Source organism: Zootoca vivipara, chromosome 6 (assembly GCF_965207765.1).
Source record: "Zootoca vivipara chromosome 6, rZooViv2.hap1.1, whole genome shotgun sequence".
Taxonomy (NCBI): Eukaryota; Metazoa; Chordata; class Lepidosauria; order Squamata; family Lacertidae; genus Zootoca; species Zootoca vivipara.
In genome coordinates, this window is record NC_142589.1 from 8,224,966 (window position 1) to 8,241,538 (window position 16,573).

Here is a 16,573-nt window from a genome sequence, read left to right on the forward strand (position 1 = left end):
GGGGAGGGGAGATGCAGGCTGCATTTGATGCCAATGGTGTTGTGTGGATGCTGTGGAATTCATGAGAAGCATCCATCCCATAATAAACACCTGTTTGGAAGCAGCCTTCCTTGGGTTCTTTGGGGCCTAGGTGCCCAAGAACAAAGGGCATCTTTGCAAACATGCCATACAATGATTCCGCCCCCCCTCCAAAAAAAAAAAAAAGAATATTGGGAACTGTAGTTTGTTAAGGGTGCTGCTGTTGCCATTCACAGGATTTTTTGGGAGAATACATGCATGCATCCAGAAGCATAAATAGTCTCCATTTTTCCAGCCCCCAGAATGGTCTTCAGCAGAGGGTCTTCAGCGTTTTTCCTGACTTGGCTTTCTGGACAGGAAACAGCCATCATTGTTGTTCGGCCCCTACATTCACATGACCAAACAGTCCAAGCATCCCTCTCTTTAAATCCAAAGAGGAGGAGATGCCAGTGCCTCAGTTTCCCTCCTGGAAACCGGTTTTGGATGTTTGCTCCCGAGTTGAGAATAACGGCGGTTTTGTAAACGTGACACTCCCCACGGAAGGCCCGTGAAAAGTTTAATGGATCACTGTTCAAGGGTCCCATGTAGAGCCCCTTAAAACTGAGGCGGGGATACTATTTACAAGCCCACAGTGGGCAGCGGGGGGGACGGACGGACCACAGGTCGTTTTTCATTCCTCCACACACACACCCATCCAAACCCATCTGCGTTATGCATCTTGTAAACTGCACGGCCTGTTGCGCTCCATATTTATTGGACCATAAATAAAACCTATTCAAAATTTTATGATACTCGCTGGATTCCGTGGCCCCCACCCCCGATTTTTTTATGACCCTTTTTTTGCTTCTGATGTGTGATGCAATCGCAAGTAAGAAATGGATACTCTCGCCAGCTGCACCTTAAAGCCACGGGAATCACTGGAGGCGTTAGAACCAGGTGGGGAGGGGGAAGACTGGGTCCCTTCCCCACACACTTTGGAGAGAGAAGGGAGGTGGGGGGCAAAGAGTGTGTAAAAAACCAGACCCACTAAATTCTTGTTATAAGATTGCTCACTCCTCCAACCTCCTGGTTTCTGACTCAGCTGTTAAACCCTTAGACTTGCCACAGAAATATGATTGAAACGAAATCCTTGGGTTACCCTCTTAAACCAGGGTTGGGGGACACCTGCCCCCTCCTGTGAGACATTGCTGGGCTCCCAGCAGTCCCAACAGCCAGCATGGCCAATGGTCAGAGATGACTGTGGTGGGAGTTATAGCTTGCTACAACACACTGAGGGCCACAGTTCATCCCCTCATTAAAAGAAGGCAGAGTTGTGATGCAGGAGTTGCGGTGGCGCAGTAAAAGCAAGTGTTGGTCTAACTCAAGCATGGGAGACCCATGGCCCTGTAGAAGTTGCAGGATTCCCAACAGCCAGCATGGAAGCACAAAGGGAGCTGGAATCCGACAACATTTGGAGGGCCACATATGTTACCCCTTCCTGCTCTTGTGCTGCCCTCACACAGTGATGATTTCTGGGCTTTTATAGAGGCCTGAAGAGCGGCAGGAGTGATGCTCAGGGGGTACCACTCAGCCTACCTGAAACGCCCCCTCTTAGGCTCAGAAGACGTGAAGCAATAACCTAGGAAAGAGTGTCCTGAAGGGTGCTTTCCTTCTCCATGCTCCACCAACCCTTGCGCACTTCTGGCTGCCCGAAATGTTTCTAGTTCAAAGAAAGGGGCTTTTCCGGCACCTCCTCGCTGGGAAAGGAGCCCTCCTTGGGTGCAGCTCCTCATGTATCAAGCACTGAGATTTTAAAAGTCAATCCGCCCGCAGGCACGCACCTCCTACCGTGCCCAGCCCTCAAGGTATTGGCCAAGAGGTGGGGAGAGGGGCAACCTGGGAGGGGAGCTAAGCTCCCCTTCTCCCATGCAAGGGACGTGTCCCCCAGATGGAGCCCCCTGAGTGCTGACAGGTTTTGCACACACACCTGCACACACAGCTTCCTTTGCAGCTAGGCAGGCTCTTTTCATCACCTCCACATCTGGGAAACGGTGAGGGAGGTGTCAGGAGATGCAGGCAAGAGGAAGCTTTTCCACAGTTCTGGCACCGCTGCTGCTGTTGCTGTTGCTACCTGCAACTGTGGAAAGCGCCACCCGCAGGGCTGCCCACAACCCCAGCAGCCCTGCCAGGATCCCTCTTGGCACCAGGAGGTGCCAGCCATCTCCTCGAGTGCCTGGCAGCAGCATTTCGCCTGTGGGCTGCTTTTGGACAGGATTGGGACCAGGCCCAAAGCAAGAGGGTTTCCTTCCGAGGGTGGAGAGACACCCTCGTGGTTTGCGGAGGGGCATCCTTGGTTGTTAAAAGACCCTCCTCAGATTTGAGGAGGATGCAGGGCTGTGGCAGCATCAGGACCCACACGCCAAGGATAATGGGCCATTGGCAGTTTCGCCCCCTGCCCCTTGGCAGACACGTCTGCTGTTTCAGGTGCCTCTCTCCAAGGGCCCAGCCTCTCTCATCTGGTTGACAGGAGAGCTTCCCCTGCCCAATGGCTGCCCCTGCTCTGTGGAACAGCATCTCTCCTCTCAGGACACTACAGGAGCTCCTCCAGGTCTACACCAGGCATCCCCAAACTTCGGCCCTCCAGCTGTTCTCGGACTACAATTCCCATCCTCCCTGACCACTTGTCCTGTTAGCTAGGGATCATGGGAGTTGTAGGCCAAAACATCTGGAGGGCCGCAGTTTGGGGATGCCTGGTCTACACTTTCCGGAAACAACTGGAGGCATTTTTGTTCTGATTGGCTTCATCCCCAGGTGGATAAAGGGGTCTTTGCCACGAGTGCCGACTTGTTGGGGTTTCAGCCTGGTTTTTAAATGTGTTCCTTGTTTTTGTTTTCCCCCATGGTTTCTAATTATAGTATAGGCAATTTGCCTTGAGATGGTGGTAAGGTGATGAATAAATCAATAAAATCAATAATGAATGAACCAGGAGAGAGGAGGGGGGAGGGAGTCACCAAGGAAAAGGCACCTGCAGCCAGGCTAAACAGAGGTGGCCCTACACACTTGGCTTACCTAAGAGGCTGTACCAAGGGCTGGTGCCCCCTTCCCAATCTCTCTTGCAAATCATAGCTGGGCTGAGATCGGAGACAGCGGGCAGCAGTTGCTATCTTGAGCCCAAACATTAAACCCTGAAGGGCCAGGAAAGATGGCTAGTTCCCTCAAGGGGCATCTTTGCTCCTAGGAAGTGGCACTGTGAGAAATCAGAACAACCTTTCCCTGCTCCTCAGGTGTTAACAGGCATTTTTATTACTCCCAGTTGCTGTTGCTGTGAATGTTCAGTGTGCTTGTTCTGCATCTGTAGGCTAAGCTTCAGTTGGATTTTCTCTGTCCTATTGGCATTTCATCGCCTCCTGACTCTGCCATCTTCAATGTTCTCCTCTTCACCCGCCAGCTTATATATTCCTGCCAGTTTCGTGCACCTGAGGAGCACCTCGTCTGCAAAAGCATCTTATGTAATAAATTTGCTTCCCTTTAAAGCTTATGTTTGTTTGTCCCGGCCAAAGGCTGTGATTAATGTGTAGCAGCAGCAGCAGCAGCTCAGGGTACAAGAATGCAGAAGTTTGAAACCTCAAGCCCAGTTATCACAGCAGAAACAGGGAGATACATAAAATAAGCAAAGTTTAAAAGTCAGATTACTAATTATTATTAATAAACCTTTTCCACAAGAACATCTGTTACTCCTGATAGATGAACATAGCCACTCCCCTGGAAGTATCCCCCAAACATTCCTTTTGGGTTTTGTTCTTCATTGGTCAACACAGCTCCAGCTGGCCAGACTCACATCTAATTTCTCATTCTCGGCTTTCCATAACCAACGACCAAATTAACTTTCTTTCTTTCTTTCCTCAGCCAGGCCTGCCAACGGCAGTCAGAACATAGGAAGAAAATGAACTTTTCTGCCTCCTACGCTGTGCTGGTTGACACTGGCAGGCAGCAACTCTCCGGGGGTTGATGCTGTTGGTGATTGAAGCTGAGTCCTTGAGTTGAAAAGGATGACACAATGATTCAATCGTATTTTAATGAAGACAGACACCATATACCATGGCATAACCTTGGATGCCAGTTTTGAGTTCCTATCCAGGTGATGATAACATCAAAAAAATCCCCTTCATTGGTGGCTGGTGCCCCTTAAGATAAGCAGAGTCCATGACTGGCTGAGCCAACTCCTTCAGTTTTGCCCCCATCCTCCTCTCCTCCTCGAGGAACACTGAGAAAGAGGGAGCTGACAGGCAGGGCCCCGTTATGAGGCAGACCAGGGTGGGGTGGGGCTGGCTGAGGTTGATGAGGCAGTTCCCCCTTTGCCCTAATGGGCCAGCCTGCTCTGCCCCTAGTCCGAAGCCAAGTCCTCCTCCTGGTCCTTCTCATTCAGTGCTGGTCCTCCTTGCACTGCCTAACAGCGCCTCTCCAGGGGTCCAGGCAGGGCGGGGAGGCCTGCCCTGGCTGGCCAGCAGATGCCATATGTCATATGGCCTTTGCCAGCTGCAGGCACAATGACAGCCTTGGCTTGTTCTAGCTCCTCCAAGATATGGCCTGGATTTGTCCTTTGCGGAAGAGATTCCTGGGGTTAGCTGACAGTGTTGGTCCTGTGTAGCAGCTCTGAGAGCAAGGGGCCGGGAAAGGGTCTCTAGAAAACTAGGGGCCCCTTGAAGAGGAGGGTGGCAAAATGGGCACCTGCCGTACCTTACGGGAACGAGGCTTTTGCGTGTTGCCACAAGCCTTCCTGACGCATATCGTTGGGCGGAGCCGAAAGGCAGTCGAGCTGCTTCTTAAACATTTGGCGATCTGGCCTGATGAGAAATTGTGCACGCAATTGATGGTTATGCAGTCACATCACGCAGAGTGAAACAGGGTAGTGATGACGTCATGAGGCAGTGGCACAACAGCAGCCTCAAGCCGTGACGGAGAAATGATTCATTTCCAAAGAAGACCCAGAAGAAGTGTACATGCACACGAAAGCTCATACCAATGACAAACTCTAAGGTGCTACTGGAAGGAATTTTTTTATTTTGTTTCGACTACGTCAGACCTACCTGTAACCAGAGATATGGGTTTGGGATGTGGTTGCTCAGAGGCACTCTTTGTCCTCATCATTGCTCCATCTTCTTCCTAGGCCTGGCCTTGGCATTGCAAAGTGTGTCAGTGGCTCCTCTGGACAGTTGGGCCCCTGTGGTTTAAATAAGCTTCCCGTCAGGCAGAAATTCAACAAGTGCAGCCTTCTTTTGTTTCTATAGCAACTCCTGCAGGATGAGTCCAGGGGTGTGTTTGGGCATCTAGCCAGGCATCCGGTATGGATGCCTCTGGGAAGGAAGCCGGAAGATGGTGCCTTTTCCTCCTATTAGTCCCTTGCAGCCTTTCAGGAGTCTGCTGCAGCTGGAGGCTGTACAGTCGTACCTTGGATCCTGAACCCCTTGGTACCCCCGAACGCCGCAAACCTAGAAGTTAGTGTTCTGGTTTGCAAATGTTCTTTGGAACCCAAACGTCCGATGGGGCTTCCACGGCTTCCAATTGGCTGCAGGAGCTTCTGTAGCCAATCAGAAGCTGCCTTTTGGTTTCCGAACATTTTGGAAGTCGAACGGACTTCTGGAACGGAATCCGTTCGACTTCCAAGGTGCGATTGTATTCTCATAGCAAATGAGAGCTCAAGAGGAAAGCACTGCTAGATGAAACCCTGGGAGAGCCCATATATTCCAGTATTCTGGGCTGTGGTCAACTCAGTCCTACTCACAGCAGACCTACTATAATAACAAGGCCTAAGCTAATGTTGTCTGTTAACTTCAGTGGGTCTACTCTGAGCAGCATTAACATTGGCTACAACCCACTGTCTCCATCCCAATCCTACATGTTGTAGCCAGCCAATGTTAATCCTACTCAGAATAAACTCAATGAAGTCCATAGACAAGACTAACTTAGGTCCATTAATTTAAATGGATCTGCTGTGAATAGGACTTGGTTGGCTACAACCCGCACCATCTTGCCTCCGGAAGGCCAAGGAGCCTTTTTGACCCACCCACCCCGCAGGTAAACAGCCCTGCAAAATTTTCTTGATGCTTTTGGGAGGGGCATCTAAAGTTCTTGGCCATCAACACAATATTCTGTGTGCGTGAGCTGCACCTGTTGGAATTCAGCCTGCCCCACCTCTGGTAAAGGAACAAGTGTATGTGTTTGGGGAAAGCGGCCACCCTCTTTGGCCTGGCATAAAGCACTCCCTGCCCCCAGGAAGAAGGGAGAGGAAACCGCACCCACCATGCACCCTGGCCTCAAGCAAGCCCTGAGCAGAACCAGGAAGCCAGGTTGATGGGTGGCAGCAGCTGCTGCTGCTTTAAGAAAGACGCTAGCCGGGCCACACCTTGCACTACTTCCCTGTGAGTAGGGTATGAATCAGGGCCAGCTCCTAGGGGAGGTAAACAAACAGGGGCTGTTCCTCTCCACTCTCTCACCAGCTCATGGTGCCCAGTGGGCAAGGGAGGTGGCTCTGCCATAGAGTGCAACTCCAGCACCCACCAGCAGGACAGGCAAGTTTCCAGGGGTAGAGGTTGCGCAAAAGAGAAAGAGGGAGGATCGGCGCTGTTTGTTTGTTTGTTTTAGGCATTTATCAATGCCTCGCCCTTTAACCAAAAAGGCTTGCAAAAGTCAGCATTAAGCATAGCTGCCAAGTTATCCCTTTTTTAAAGGGAAATTCCATTATGCTGAATAGGCTTCCTCGCGAGAAAAGGGAAAACTTGGCAGCTATGCTTAAGGTGGTCCCTGCCCATCAAGGTTGACAGTCTAAAAAGACATGACATGCAAGTTCTATATGCAATTCTTACAAAGCAATTATACAGCCTGCACAGATGCTGGCTATCTCAAAGAGCAGCAGCTCAGCCGCTGTTTAGGCTGCCTTGCCCCTGATGAAGAGCACACACAGAGGGCAGATCCAGGAGCAGAGGCGATGGCAGGATCCAGGGTGAGAGAGCCTTCTTCAGCCAGAGGGCCACCTTCCTTTCTGGGAAACTTTCCAGGGGGCCGCATACCAGAAGTGAAAGTGGCAGAGCGATAAATCTTATCTTTTGGACAGGAGGCTACGGTACTTTCTACAGCCTGGCAAAAAGGTCAGATACTGTACTGTAGTTCAAGGGGACATTCCAGACTTGCAAGAGCTGGTGAGGGGTGTGGCTTGAGGACAGTCTCAAGGGTCACATTGGAACCCTGAACGTGAGGTTGTCCATCCCTGCTGAAACTGAAGGCCATGGCTGCATCCTGGAAGATTACCATGGAGAAGAGGGATCCCTTGAGAAAAACGTGTGTTAAGCTCCAGCATTCCTGAGTCAGGCTGGGATGATTTGCTGGTGCAAGAGCTCCCTCTGCCGGCAAGTCACCAGAACTCGTGGAAATCCAACAAAACTGAGTGTTGGAAGATTCAGGACGGATAAAAGAAAGTGCCGGTACTTCTTCAGGCAGAGCATAGTCAGACTATGGAACTCACTCCCACAGGAGCCAGGGGTGCCCACTTGGATGGCATTTTAAGAGGATTAGATAAATTCAGGGAGGAGAGGGCTATCAAAGGCCACTAGCCACGATGCCTATGCTCTGCCACCACAGCCAGCAATGCTTCTGAAAACCACAAAAGCAGGTTGCTGCAAACCACAGGAGGGGAGAGGGCTGTTGTGCTCAAATTCTTATTGAGAGTTTCACATCATGTGCATCTGGTTGGCTATTGTGAGAATAGGATAATGGACTGGATGGGAAAGTTTTTCTCCCTCTCTCGAAACACTGAAATCCATGCACATCTATCCAAGGTTTTTTAAACAGAGCCTGATATTCCTGTGTTGCATTGTCTTCTGTTTCTGGGGAAAGGGTGGGAGGTCTTCAAGCAAACAGGCTAATTGCCCCTTGGATTCGTCCTCTAAAAGGGGTTCGATAGCGGCCTCCTAAGGAGAAGCTGCTAGCTTTGACCCCCTCTAAAGAGGGTAATAGGAAGACGTCTCACAAGAAACAGGAAACGCTGCTCTGGACTGTAGCCACCGGCCACCTTGCCGCTCTAGCCGACGCTTCTCGTTTGTCCTCCTCCGGAAGGGGCTCCCTTTTGAACAAGCCGCCTCCCGGCATCCTCCGCGCTCCACCTGCCGCAAATCAGGGTGCACGGGGGATGCCGGGAAACGGGAGGGATGATTCAAATAGAGAGGAAGGGAGAGGCGGAGCGAAAGGCTGGTTACAACAGGAGTCAGATGGCGGACGGGTAAGCGGCTTGATCGCCATAGAGCTTGGCAGTTCTAGAAGGGCGTTTCCTGTCTCGGGGGAGGGACACCTGGGATCCCTAGCTTCCCTTAGAATCAGAGCCAAAGTCACTGGCTGTGATGGTAGTTGCCGCCTCCGGCCTGGCAGGAGAACATCCGAGGCTTGTGGGGGGGGGGCGTCGAGCTCTGATTGGCTAGCTGCGTTCTGCGGGCGTGGGAAAAACCCGCAAAACTTTCCGAAGTCTCCTGTGTGTTTTTTTTGCTTTGCTTTGCTTTGCTCCGCCCTGGTGTTTTGTGCGGGGGGTGGGGGAGTGCATAAATACTTTAATAAGTACTTCCATAAATAAGCTGGTAAATTTAAATGAACTTGTCCTGCAGCCGCAACCCGTGCGGTTATTATTTTCACCTTGTGTGCGGTGAAGCTGGGTTACGACAACCCTGGAAAGTAGCCTGCCTTCAGCCTGTGGATTTATGCAAAAAATAATAACTGATACCCAGGGGCAGCATTTCAACGGGCAAGTTCCCAGAATGGCTTCTGGCATAAATAATTGTGCGTGTTTATTGCACCTATGGACGGTATAAATTAAAGCGGCAACTGTAAAAAAACACACACAAAAAACACAAAACCCCATATAAAAATTTTGGCTTTGGAAACAGCATGGTTTTTTTAAACTCCTGAGGAAACTTAAAGTAAAGAATGCAACAACCCTGCACTGGGTAAACCTCTCTGGGGAGGCACGATGGGGAGTTACTGGCAAGTGAAGAGATTGGAGTGGGTGTGAAGGGGAGGTTTGCAGTTTGTTCCAGTGGGGAAGAGAGTTGCTGCTGGGTGTGACCAGAGGCGGGAATCAGTTTTGTAGAACTTTATATTAGACAAGGTGGTTAGAAGCATTTGTTTGTGTGAACAATGCAAGCATAATCCAGAAAGAATATTTAAAATAATTAAAAGTATATAGGCACAAACAAATCTTGGAGAAGGAAAATGTAAATGTACTTCTGTAAAATGCAGAAGCGAAATGTGATGGAAATGTAAGAAAATAAGAATGAAAGACTCTATTAAGTGGTGATTATATTGGTACATACCGGTACCACCCCAATCTCTGAGCTGTGTGAGATTCCAATCATCTTGGTGTTTACCCAAGGTCTGTGTTTCCTTTGGAAGTTGGCCACAACAGAAACTGTAGTGTCTTTATGATGTATGGTTTATTCACACACACACACACACACACACACACACACACACACACACACACCCTGAGTCTACAGGGGAGAGAGTGTTCAGAGCATTCATATCTGCAGAAGATTATTTGATCTTCTGGACCAATTAGCTCAGTCAGTAGAGCATGAGACTCTTTAAGATTGTAGGTTCACACCCCACGTTGAATAAAAGATTCCTGCATTGCAGGTTGGACTAGATGACCCTCATGGTCCCTTCCAACTCTACAATTCTACGATTCTATTATTGTTAGGAGCAGCAGGCTTATGTCTACAAGCAGAGGAACCAGCCATGCTGCCTGTCCCTGTGTTACAGCCTGCTCCAGCCAGCCCACCAAGAGTTCTACTGGCCCTCCTCCTCCCTTGCTTTTCAAACGTCTTGCAAAATGCCACAATTTTCCTTGCCATCCAAGCCTGAAATCCTAAACCTAGCCTTTGCCTGTTCACCATACCGCATGGGAGGAGCAGCTTGCACTCATCTGCCGTCAGGCAGTACCACCTTCTTTCGTACTACATGGTTCTTCTCCCCAGGTGATTCCTGGTCAAGAAACTGATTCAGCGCTGCTATATCTACATCTGGCACCCAGGCTGAGTCCAAGCATTTATTTGGCCAAAAGTATAGAATGAGGAATGGAAAATAAACCCATATTCAAAGTTGTCCACAAGCCAAAACCAAAAAAAAGTTTTAGTGCCGTAAAAATGACTGGGTACCATGTGATAAGAGAGAAGTAATGTCTGTGGAAAACGCAGCGCAGAAACACCTAATGCAGCACAAATTATTCCAGCAGCAAGAATGAAATCTATATGCTAAGGTATATTTGTGGGTTCCAGAGAAGAGATAAATTACAGAATAAAAAGGTATGGGGAGGGGGGCTGCTTATGTGAAAAAAAGATGAATTTGGAATCTGAGACTTCTTCACAACATCCCCCAAGTTTTCCTGCTTGTGTGGCTGGTTTGTTTCATTCCCCTTTTTGCTTGCAACTAAAACTTCTTTCTGCATTGGTAAAAGTGTTGTTGCCCCTGCCTCATCTTCTCAGTCCCTTCTTCGGGGTTGAAAATCTGTTGTTTTTCTTCAGGACACTGACTGGATTATTTCCCTTTCTAGGTGTGCAGACAGCATGCATACAGTTGACCTCCTAGAGAAGAACTTGGTGAGTTTCCCTCCCACCTTCTTGCTGTGGATGGATGGCTTTTTGGATGGGGGTGTGTGTGTGCAACACCTCCTTCCTTCCTTCCTTCTTTCTTTGAAGCCTTTATATCCTCTTGGGTTCATTCTTTCTCTACAATGTCTTTCCTGGGAGAAAAGGTGAATGGGGAGCAACTTGGCTTAGGGAAGTCGTGGTAGGGTGGGGTTTTTCCTCTGGGACTGCAAAATGGTGGCTTCCACCTCCAGCTCTGTCCTGGAGGCCCCTTATTTTCCCCAGATATATAAGTTGGGGTTCCCCACTTTGTGGCCCGGCAAAGGCAGACATGGGTCCCAGAAAGGCAGCATGCTGCTGTTGCTGCTGTGTTTATTTCTTCTTCAAATGCCCCAAGAGCACACCTTGTCTAACTGAAATGAAGGAGTGTCTCACATGGAGGCAGAACCACCAGCTTTGGGGGAGATTGTGAGCTTGGACTCCACTGATTTCTTCTGTCACCATCCTGGTGCTCCTGTAGCTCATAGAGCTGGATCCTTAAAGAGGCACTTGGAATGGCCTGGGTAGGAGGCATGATTTGAACAGGGTTGTTGACTAAGAGAATCTGCCAGGAGCAGAGGCTTCTCAAGCTGCTTCATACGTCCAGGATATCTAGGGTTCATCCGCCGAAAACAGCATCTGGGTGGATTTCCCGACAATCGACAAAAAGTGTCCTGGAAAACCTGGGCATATGGCAACCCTTGTTTGCGAATTTCCCAAAAATAGTTTTTAAAAAAACTTATTTGAAAGATGGCAGGTGTAGGGTTGGCCCCCGCCAACAGCACAGACCCGGGGCGGGGGGCGGGGGGCGGGGCAGAAATCACACCTCTCTCCACTCTGGCTAGGAGTGGCTAGGAGCCTGCCTGCACACTCCCCAGACTGCTGCTTGGCTGCTCTGGGCGGCCGGGCACAACTCGTTGCCAAGGGCAAGTTGAGGGCCACCTCCCTCAACACCTATTGTGGCCAGTGGTCAGGGATGGTAGTGGTGGACAACAACATCCTTACCCCTGACAAAAGTTCTCCTGCCACTACCTAAGCCACCCAGGCAGCCTTCCCTGATCTCTCTGTGATCTCTCTGTGTGAGGATGGGGGTCCCGAGTGTCTGTCCCTTCACTGCAAGGGGTGTGTGTGCTGGATATATTGGGGAGACGGCCTTTGTGGGCGCCTATTCCAGCCCTCAAACCTATCTGTCTTGTTCCCCAGGAAAAAATCAAGGACCACTTAGCCCTTCTAGACATGCTCCAGATGAAGGTGAGAGCAGGTTTCGCTCCTTGGGGGGCTGGTGCAGGGTGTGTGGGGCACCAACAGGCAAGAAATGGGACCTGGTCTTTCATGAGCAGGCGAGGGAATGGGCATCTAATGGGGGACCTCTAGAGCTTTGTGGTGCAAGTTCAGCTTTTTGAGTTTGCCTGCTGTTGAAACAAAAGGGAGGCAACTTTGGAGAGTTAGGCAGGGAGGAACAGCAGTGCGCGGGTGGCAGGCAGGCACAGGCCGGTGGGGATCGTGACCCTACTTGTGCTATGTGGAGGAAGGGCCGCAGCTCAGCACTAGAGCACCTGCTCTGGATGCAGAAACCCCAGGTTCAGTCCCCACTGGCAGCATCTCCAGGGAGGGCTGGGAAAAGACTCCCTACCTGAATTCCTGGAGAGAGCTGCTTGCCGGTCAGTGTCAACCACGCTGAGCTCGCAGGACCAAGGGCCTGCCTCTGTATCGGGCAACTTAATAGAGGGCCACCACTCTGTGGCAGAGCCCTTGCTTGGCTTGCAGAAGGACCCTGGTTCGATCCGCAGCAATGTCTCCAGGTAAGGCTGAGAGTGTCTCCTGCCTGCACCCTGCGGAGCCACTGCTGCCAGGCAGTGTGGGCAACACTGAGCTACACGAACCACGAGAGTAGGACTCTGATTCTTTTGTTGTTGTATATATTTCAACAACCCCAAAGTTTGAGCGTGAGTAGCGCAGGTGTGGTAAAAGTGGAGCGTTGTGGTAACTCGAAAACTATAAGGCAGAGGAAAGTTTCATTCCCACCAGCGACTTGGGCATGTGAGATAATCCAGTGCAGCAATTTTAATAAAAATATGAAATGTAGTGGTGGTTTGTTTGTTTTTAATGTGATCTGTCATGGAATCCCATTGAAGAAGATAACAATGGTTATTCAGATGTCGTTGCTTGTTGCAAAGGGGGCCCCATTCAAGTTTCAGGGCCGCCGCCGTTCCTGTCGGAGCAACATGGCTCATGGGCAGGGAAGGTTGAGACTGCAGCCCAGCTATAGCTGGCGAGGGGGCCGCAGACTCCCCCTATGTGTGCTCAAAGGCGGCCAGGTTGTGGTGAGGGCAGCAGGGGCAGCAAACAAGTGACGGCCTGCTTCAACTATGGTCCCCCATATCTTGTTGGCCCCCAACTCCCACCAGTCAGCATGGGGGGGGGCAGTGGTGAGAGATGTTTATGGGAGCTGTAGCAGCTGTAAGCCCTGTTTAAACACATTTTCTGAGTTTTCCTTGGACACCCCAGGTGACAGAGGTTTGTGTGGGATGTGAGGAGACCCGCCAGGACATGAAGGCCGAGGAGGAGAGGCTGGCGGAGCTGGAAGCCCAGTTGAAGATCCAGGATTCCATACCTGAAGACATGTTGGACGAGGAGGAGGAGGAGGAGGAGGAGGAGGAGGATGAGGAGGAGGAGGACAATGGTATGCTGGAGAAGGTCAGGGCCAACATAGCTCAGCTGAGGGCAAAGATAGAAGCCATGTCCCGGGAGGCAACTGAGCTGGAGGCAGATTTGACCAGATGTGCCCAGCAGAAGATGGTCTTGGCAGCAACCCTTGAGGAGCTCCTAAAGGGCAAGCAAGGTGCCCATCAGCGGCGGGCAGAGCCCCTTTTCTGTGACCAGGAAGCCAAGAGCCCAAAAGAGGCTGGAGGAGAAGGAGACCAGGAGGTCCCAGCCCCATCTCTACTGCTGCAAGAGGAGGCGGCTGGTGACCTCGGAGCAGAGGACCCTTCTCTCCAGGAAGAGGTGAGGACTGGGGAGGGCCTGGCCTGGCTCTGACGGGGTGTTCTGTGCTGAAAGGCCAGAGGGGCATCTCCTGCAGGGGTGTCTCCTTGGGGAAGGGATGTAGTTCAGTGGCAGAGCAGATGGCCCCTGCTGGCAGCATCTCCAGGTAGGGCTGGGAATGTCCCCAACCATAAGAAGAGCTTGCTGGGTCAGGTCAGTTGCCTGTGGGGAGCACAGGAGCATTCGATTGGAGCACATTGGCACTTTGCCCCCCCCCCTCCTGTGGTTTCCAGCAACTGGCATTAAGAAGCATTGATGCCTCCGACTGGAGAGGCAGAGCCATTGTGGCATGGAGCCTGGCGTGCCACAGCTGCCCATCAGTGTAGGCAGTATTGAGCTAGATGGGCCAGTGGTGTGGCTTGAGAGAAGGCATCTTCCTGTGTCCCTAAGAGAAGGGGAAGCCTCTCTTCCAGCCCTGATTACTACAGGAAGGATAGCTCAGTTGGTAGAGCACGAGACTCTTAATCTCAGGGCCATGGGTTCAAGACCCACATTGCATTGCATGACCCCTTCCAACTCTTGTGATTATGTGATCTAAGGCAGGGATTGGGGAGACCCGTGGCCTTCCAGATTTTTTTCTGCTGGCTGCTGCGCATTTTAAGGGTCCAGCATGATCTGGAAGGCACTGGACCTGGCTCCACATAAGGCAGCAAGAGAAGGGGGACTTCCTTGTTCCGTCCCTGGGCCCAGGCTGGCAAGCAGTTCTGGCTGCAGCCACCTGTTTCGTTTCCCACAATGCCCCAGGCCAATGCTAGGTTCAGGGGCATTGTGGGTAATTTTAAAAGGGCAGCTGCTGCATCCGGCCGTCTTGTGCTGCTTGGGCCATACTGATGGATGATGCGGGGGTGCTCAGCAATGCCACTGCCAGGGAGTCTGTCTGTATATGAAGGGGTCTGATTGAATCCTAGGGAGGCAGAGGAGAGAATGAGCCCCATATAGGAGGTGGGGCAATGTGGGGGAGGCCCCTGACTCATCCTGCTCAACTCTGCAGCTACCTGAAGCAAAAGGGCGCTGGATCTATTGACCGTTGCCAACTGGCTGCAGAGGCTGAGTCGGTTCACTGGCCGGGCTGCTTCTGACGCCATGCCTTGTTGCTCCTGCAGGTCGCGAGATTTATCTGAGCAGAGGCTTCCACACCTCCCTAGCAGGCTCGTATGTTCTCCTTCCTCACTGGGCGTTGCAGCACTGGGTGTGAAGAAGGGCACTTCTCCTCTTCCTGGTCCCCCCAAGTCAGAGCACCCTGGTGGTGGTGATGTAGTTGTTAGTGTTCCACCAGGGTTCGAATCCCCACTGGGCCAGGATGATACACCCTGGGTGTGACCTTGGGCCAGTCACTGCCTCTCTCGGCCTAACCTACCTCGAGGGTCGTTGTGGGCATGAATTGAGGGAGAGAGAACTATGCACACTCTTTTGAGCTCCTTGGAGAAAAAGGTGGGAGATAAATTCAGTAAGTAACTGAAATAATAAAGTTCCTGGGTTGTGGGGTCGGTGCATGAAGAAACAGTGTGGCTGAGCCCAGGAAATGGGGGTGGCGGGGCAGTTGCTGTGGGGTGGGGAGCATTGCTGGAGATGCAGACCTCTTGGCCCTGAGGAGGACTCTGTTTTTTTTTCCCCGCAGACTGACACCCCAGAGCCCTCCAGACCAGCTGCTCACCCCCTACTGAACAGGACCCCATCCTGGCAACAGCGGGGCTGTGGGTTGTCATGCCACTGAGGAGGAGGAGGAGCAGGACTTAACAAGTAGTTGACCTCAAATGAGCCTGCAAATGCTGGGTTTGGTGGGGTGAGATAAACTTGAATTGTGCTTTACACACTTTGCCACAGATAAGAGAGGCCAGAATCCATCCCTCTTCATCCCTCCGCCAACATCCCCTCCCAAGAATTAACGCTGACCTATGACCTCCCCCCCCCACATTGACCAAAAGTTGTCTTCATTTAAGTGTGGTGCAACTGTGGACTGGCTGCTTGTAAGTTGTTCTCCAGTGTGCTATATATGTTTGTTTTTTGTTTTTATGGGGAGGGGGACCCCCTTGGGATTCTCTGCAAGTCTTTTTAACAGGAAAACAATCCTGCCGGTTTTTCTCTGTGCCAGACATGCTTTCTTCCCTACTAGTCCGTCACAATTGATCAACGGGAGGCAATAGAGGAGATCTCCAAGCAGAGGAGGGTCTGCGCTTTCAGGATCCCAGAGACGCTCAACTATTTTAGCACAGTCCCACAGTCAGGGCATTTCTGCCTAGGAAGGATTACAGTGCAAACAGCCGCCTGCCTTTCAAAAAAACCCCAAAACTTGTGCTTTGATTTGAAGTGCATCTTGCTCTTTTATCGACAAATGCACTGTTTGCATAGTGATTTCCCTTCTGCTGAATATTTTTCTCCCAGTTTGGAAGTGGTTTAGTGTCTGAGCTCCATGAACCTCTCCTCCTTTGACTTGCTGGTCCCCCAGTTCCCTTCTTGAGATCCTCCTCCTCTTCCTAAGACTTTGTTTTTGGGCAGCCTCTGGTTTTGTATGGAGTGGCCTTGTTTTTAAATGTGTCCTGCTATGTACAGTTATCCTGCTTAAAAATGTGTTTCATCCCTATGGGTGTCTTTTTGACTATTTTGGATTTTGAATAAACTCCTTTGAACTTGCGCTGTTGCAGACATTTTTTTCTCTTAAGCATTTGCTCCGTCTGTGCGCAGAGCAGAGCTCTAAAAAGTGGAATCGAGAAGTGTAAGACCAGCCCATCTGGTCCAGCACCCTGATCTCCACACTGGCCCACCACAGGCCCCAAAGGGGAAGAAGCCTGCAAGCAGGACCCAAAATGCCAAAGCAGCAGATTGCTGTGCATTTGTAGCAATGACCAGAGGAGGAATGACTGCAGGGA

The 16,573-nt window shown here is 51.0% G+C and overlaps 1 protein-coding gene across 2 annotated transcripts; it reads left to right on the forward strand.

The window, feature by feature from the left end:
• The first annotated feature begins 8,122 nt into the window (after positions 1-8,122).
• Positions 8,123-16,338, forward strand: LOC118086297 (uncharacterized). 2 transcript variants are annotated; one of them, XM_088671488.1, is made up of 6 exons: positions 8,123-8,269; positions 10,589-10,634; positions 11,865-11,912; positions 13,170-13,667; positions 14,810-14,858; positions 15,325-16,338. In XM_088671488.1, exons 1-5 carry the CDS (start codon positions 8,199-8,201, stop codon positions 14,825-14,827), a joined length of 681 nt encoding a protein of 226 aa, XP_088527614.1. In that variant the 5' UTR covers positions 8,123-8,198; the 3' UTR covers positions 14,828-14,858; positions 15,325-16,338. The 2 variants fall into 2 exon arrangements, with proteins under 2 accessions (XP_088527614.1, XP_088527613.1); XM_088671487.1 differs by lacking the exon at positions 14,810-14,858 and having other exon boundaries at positions 8,124-8,269.
• Positions 16,339-16,573: the final 235 nt, after the last annotated feature.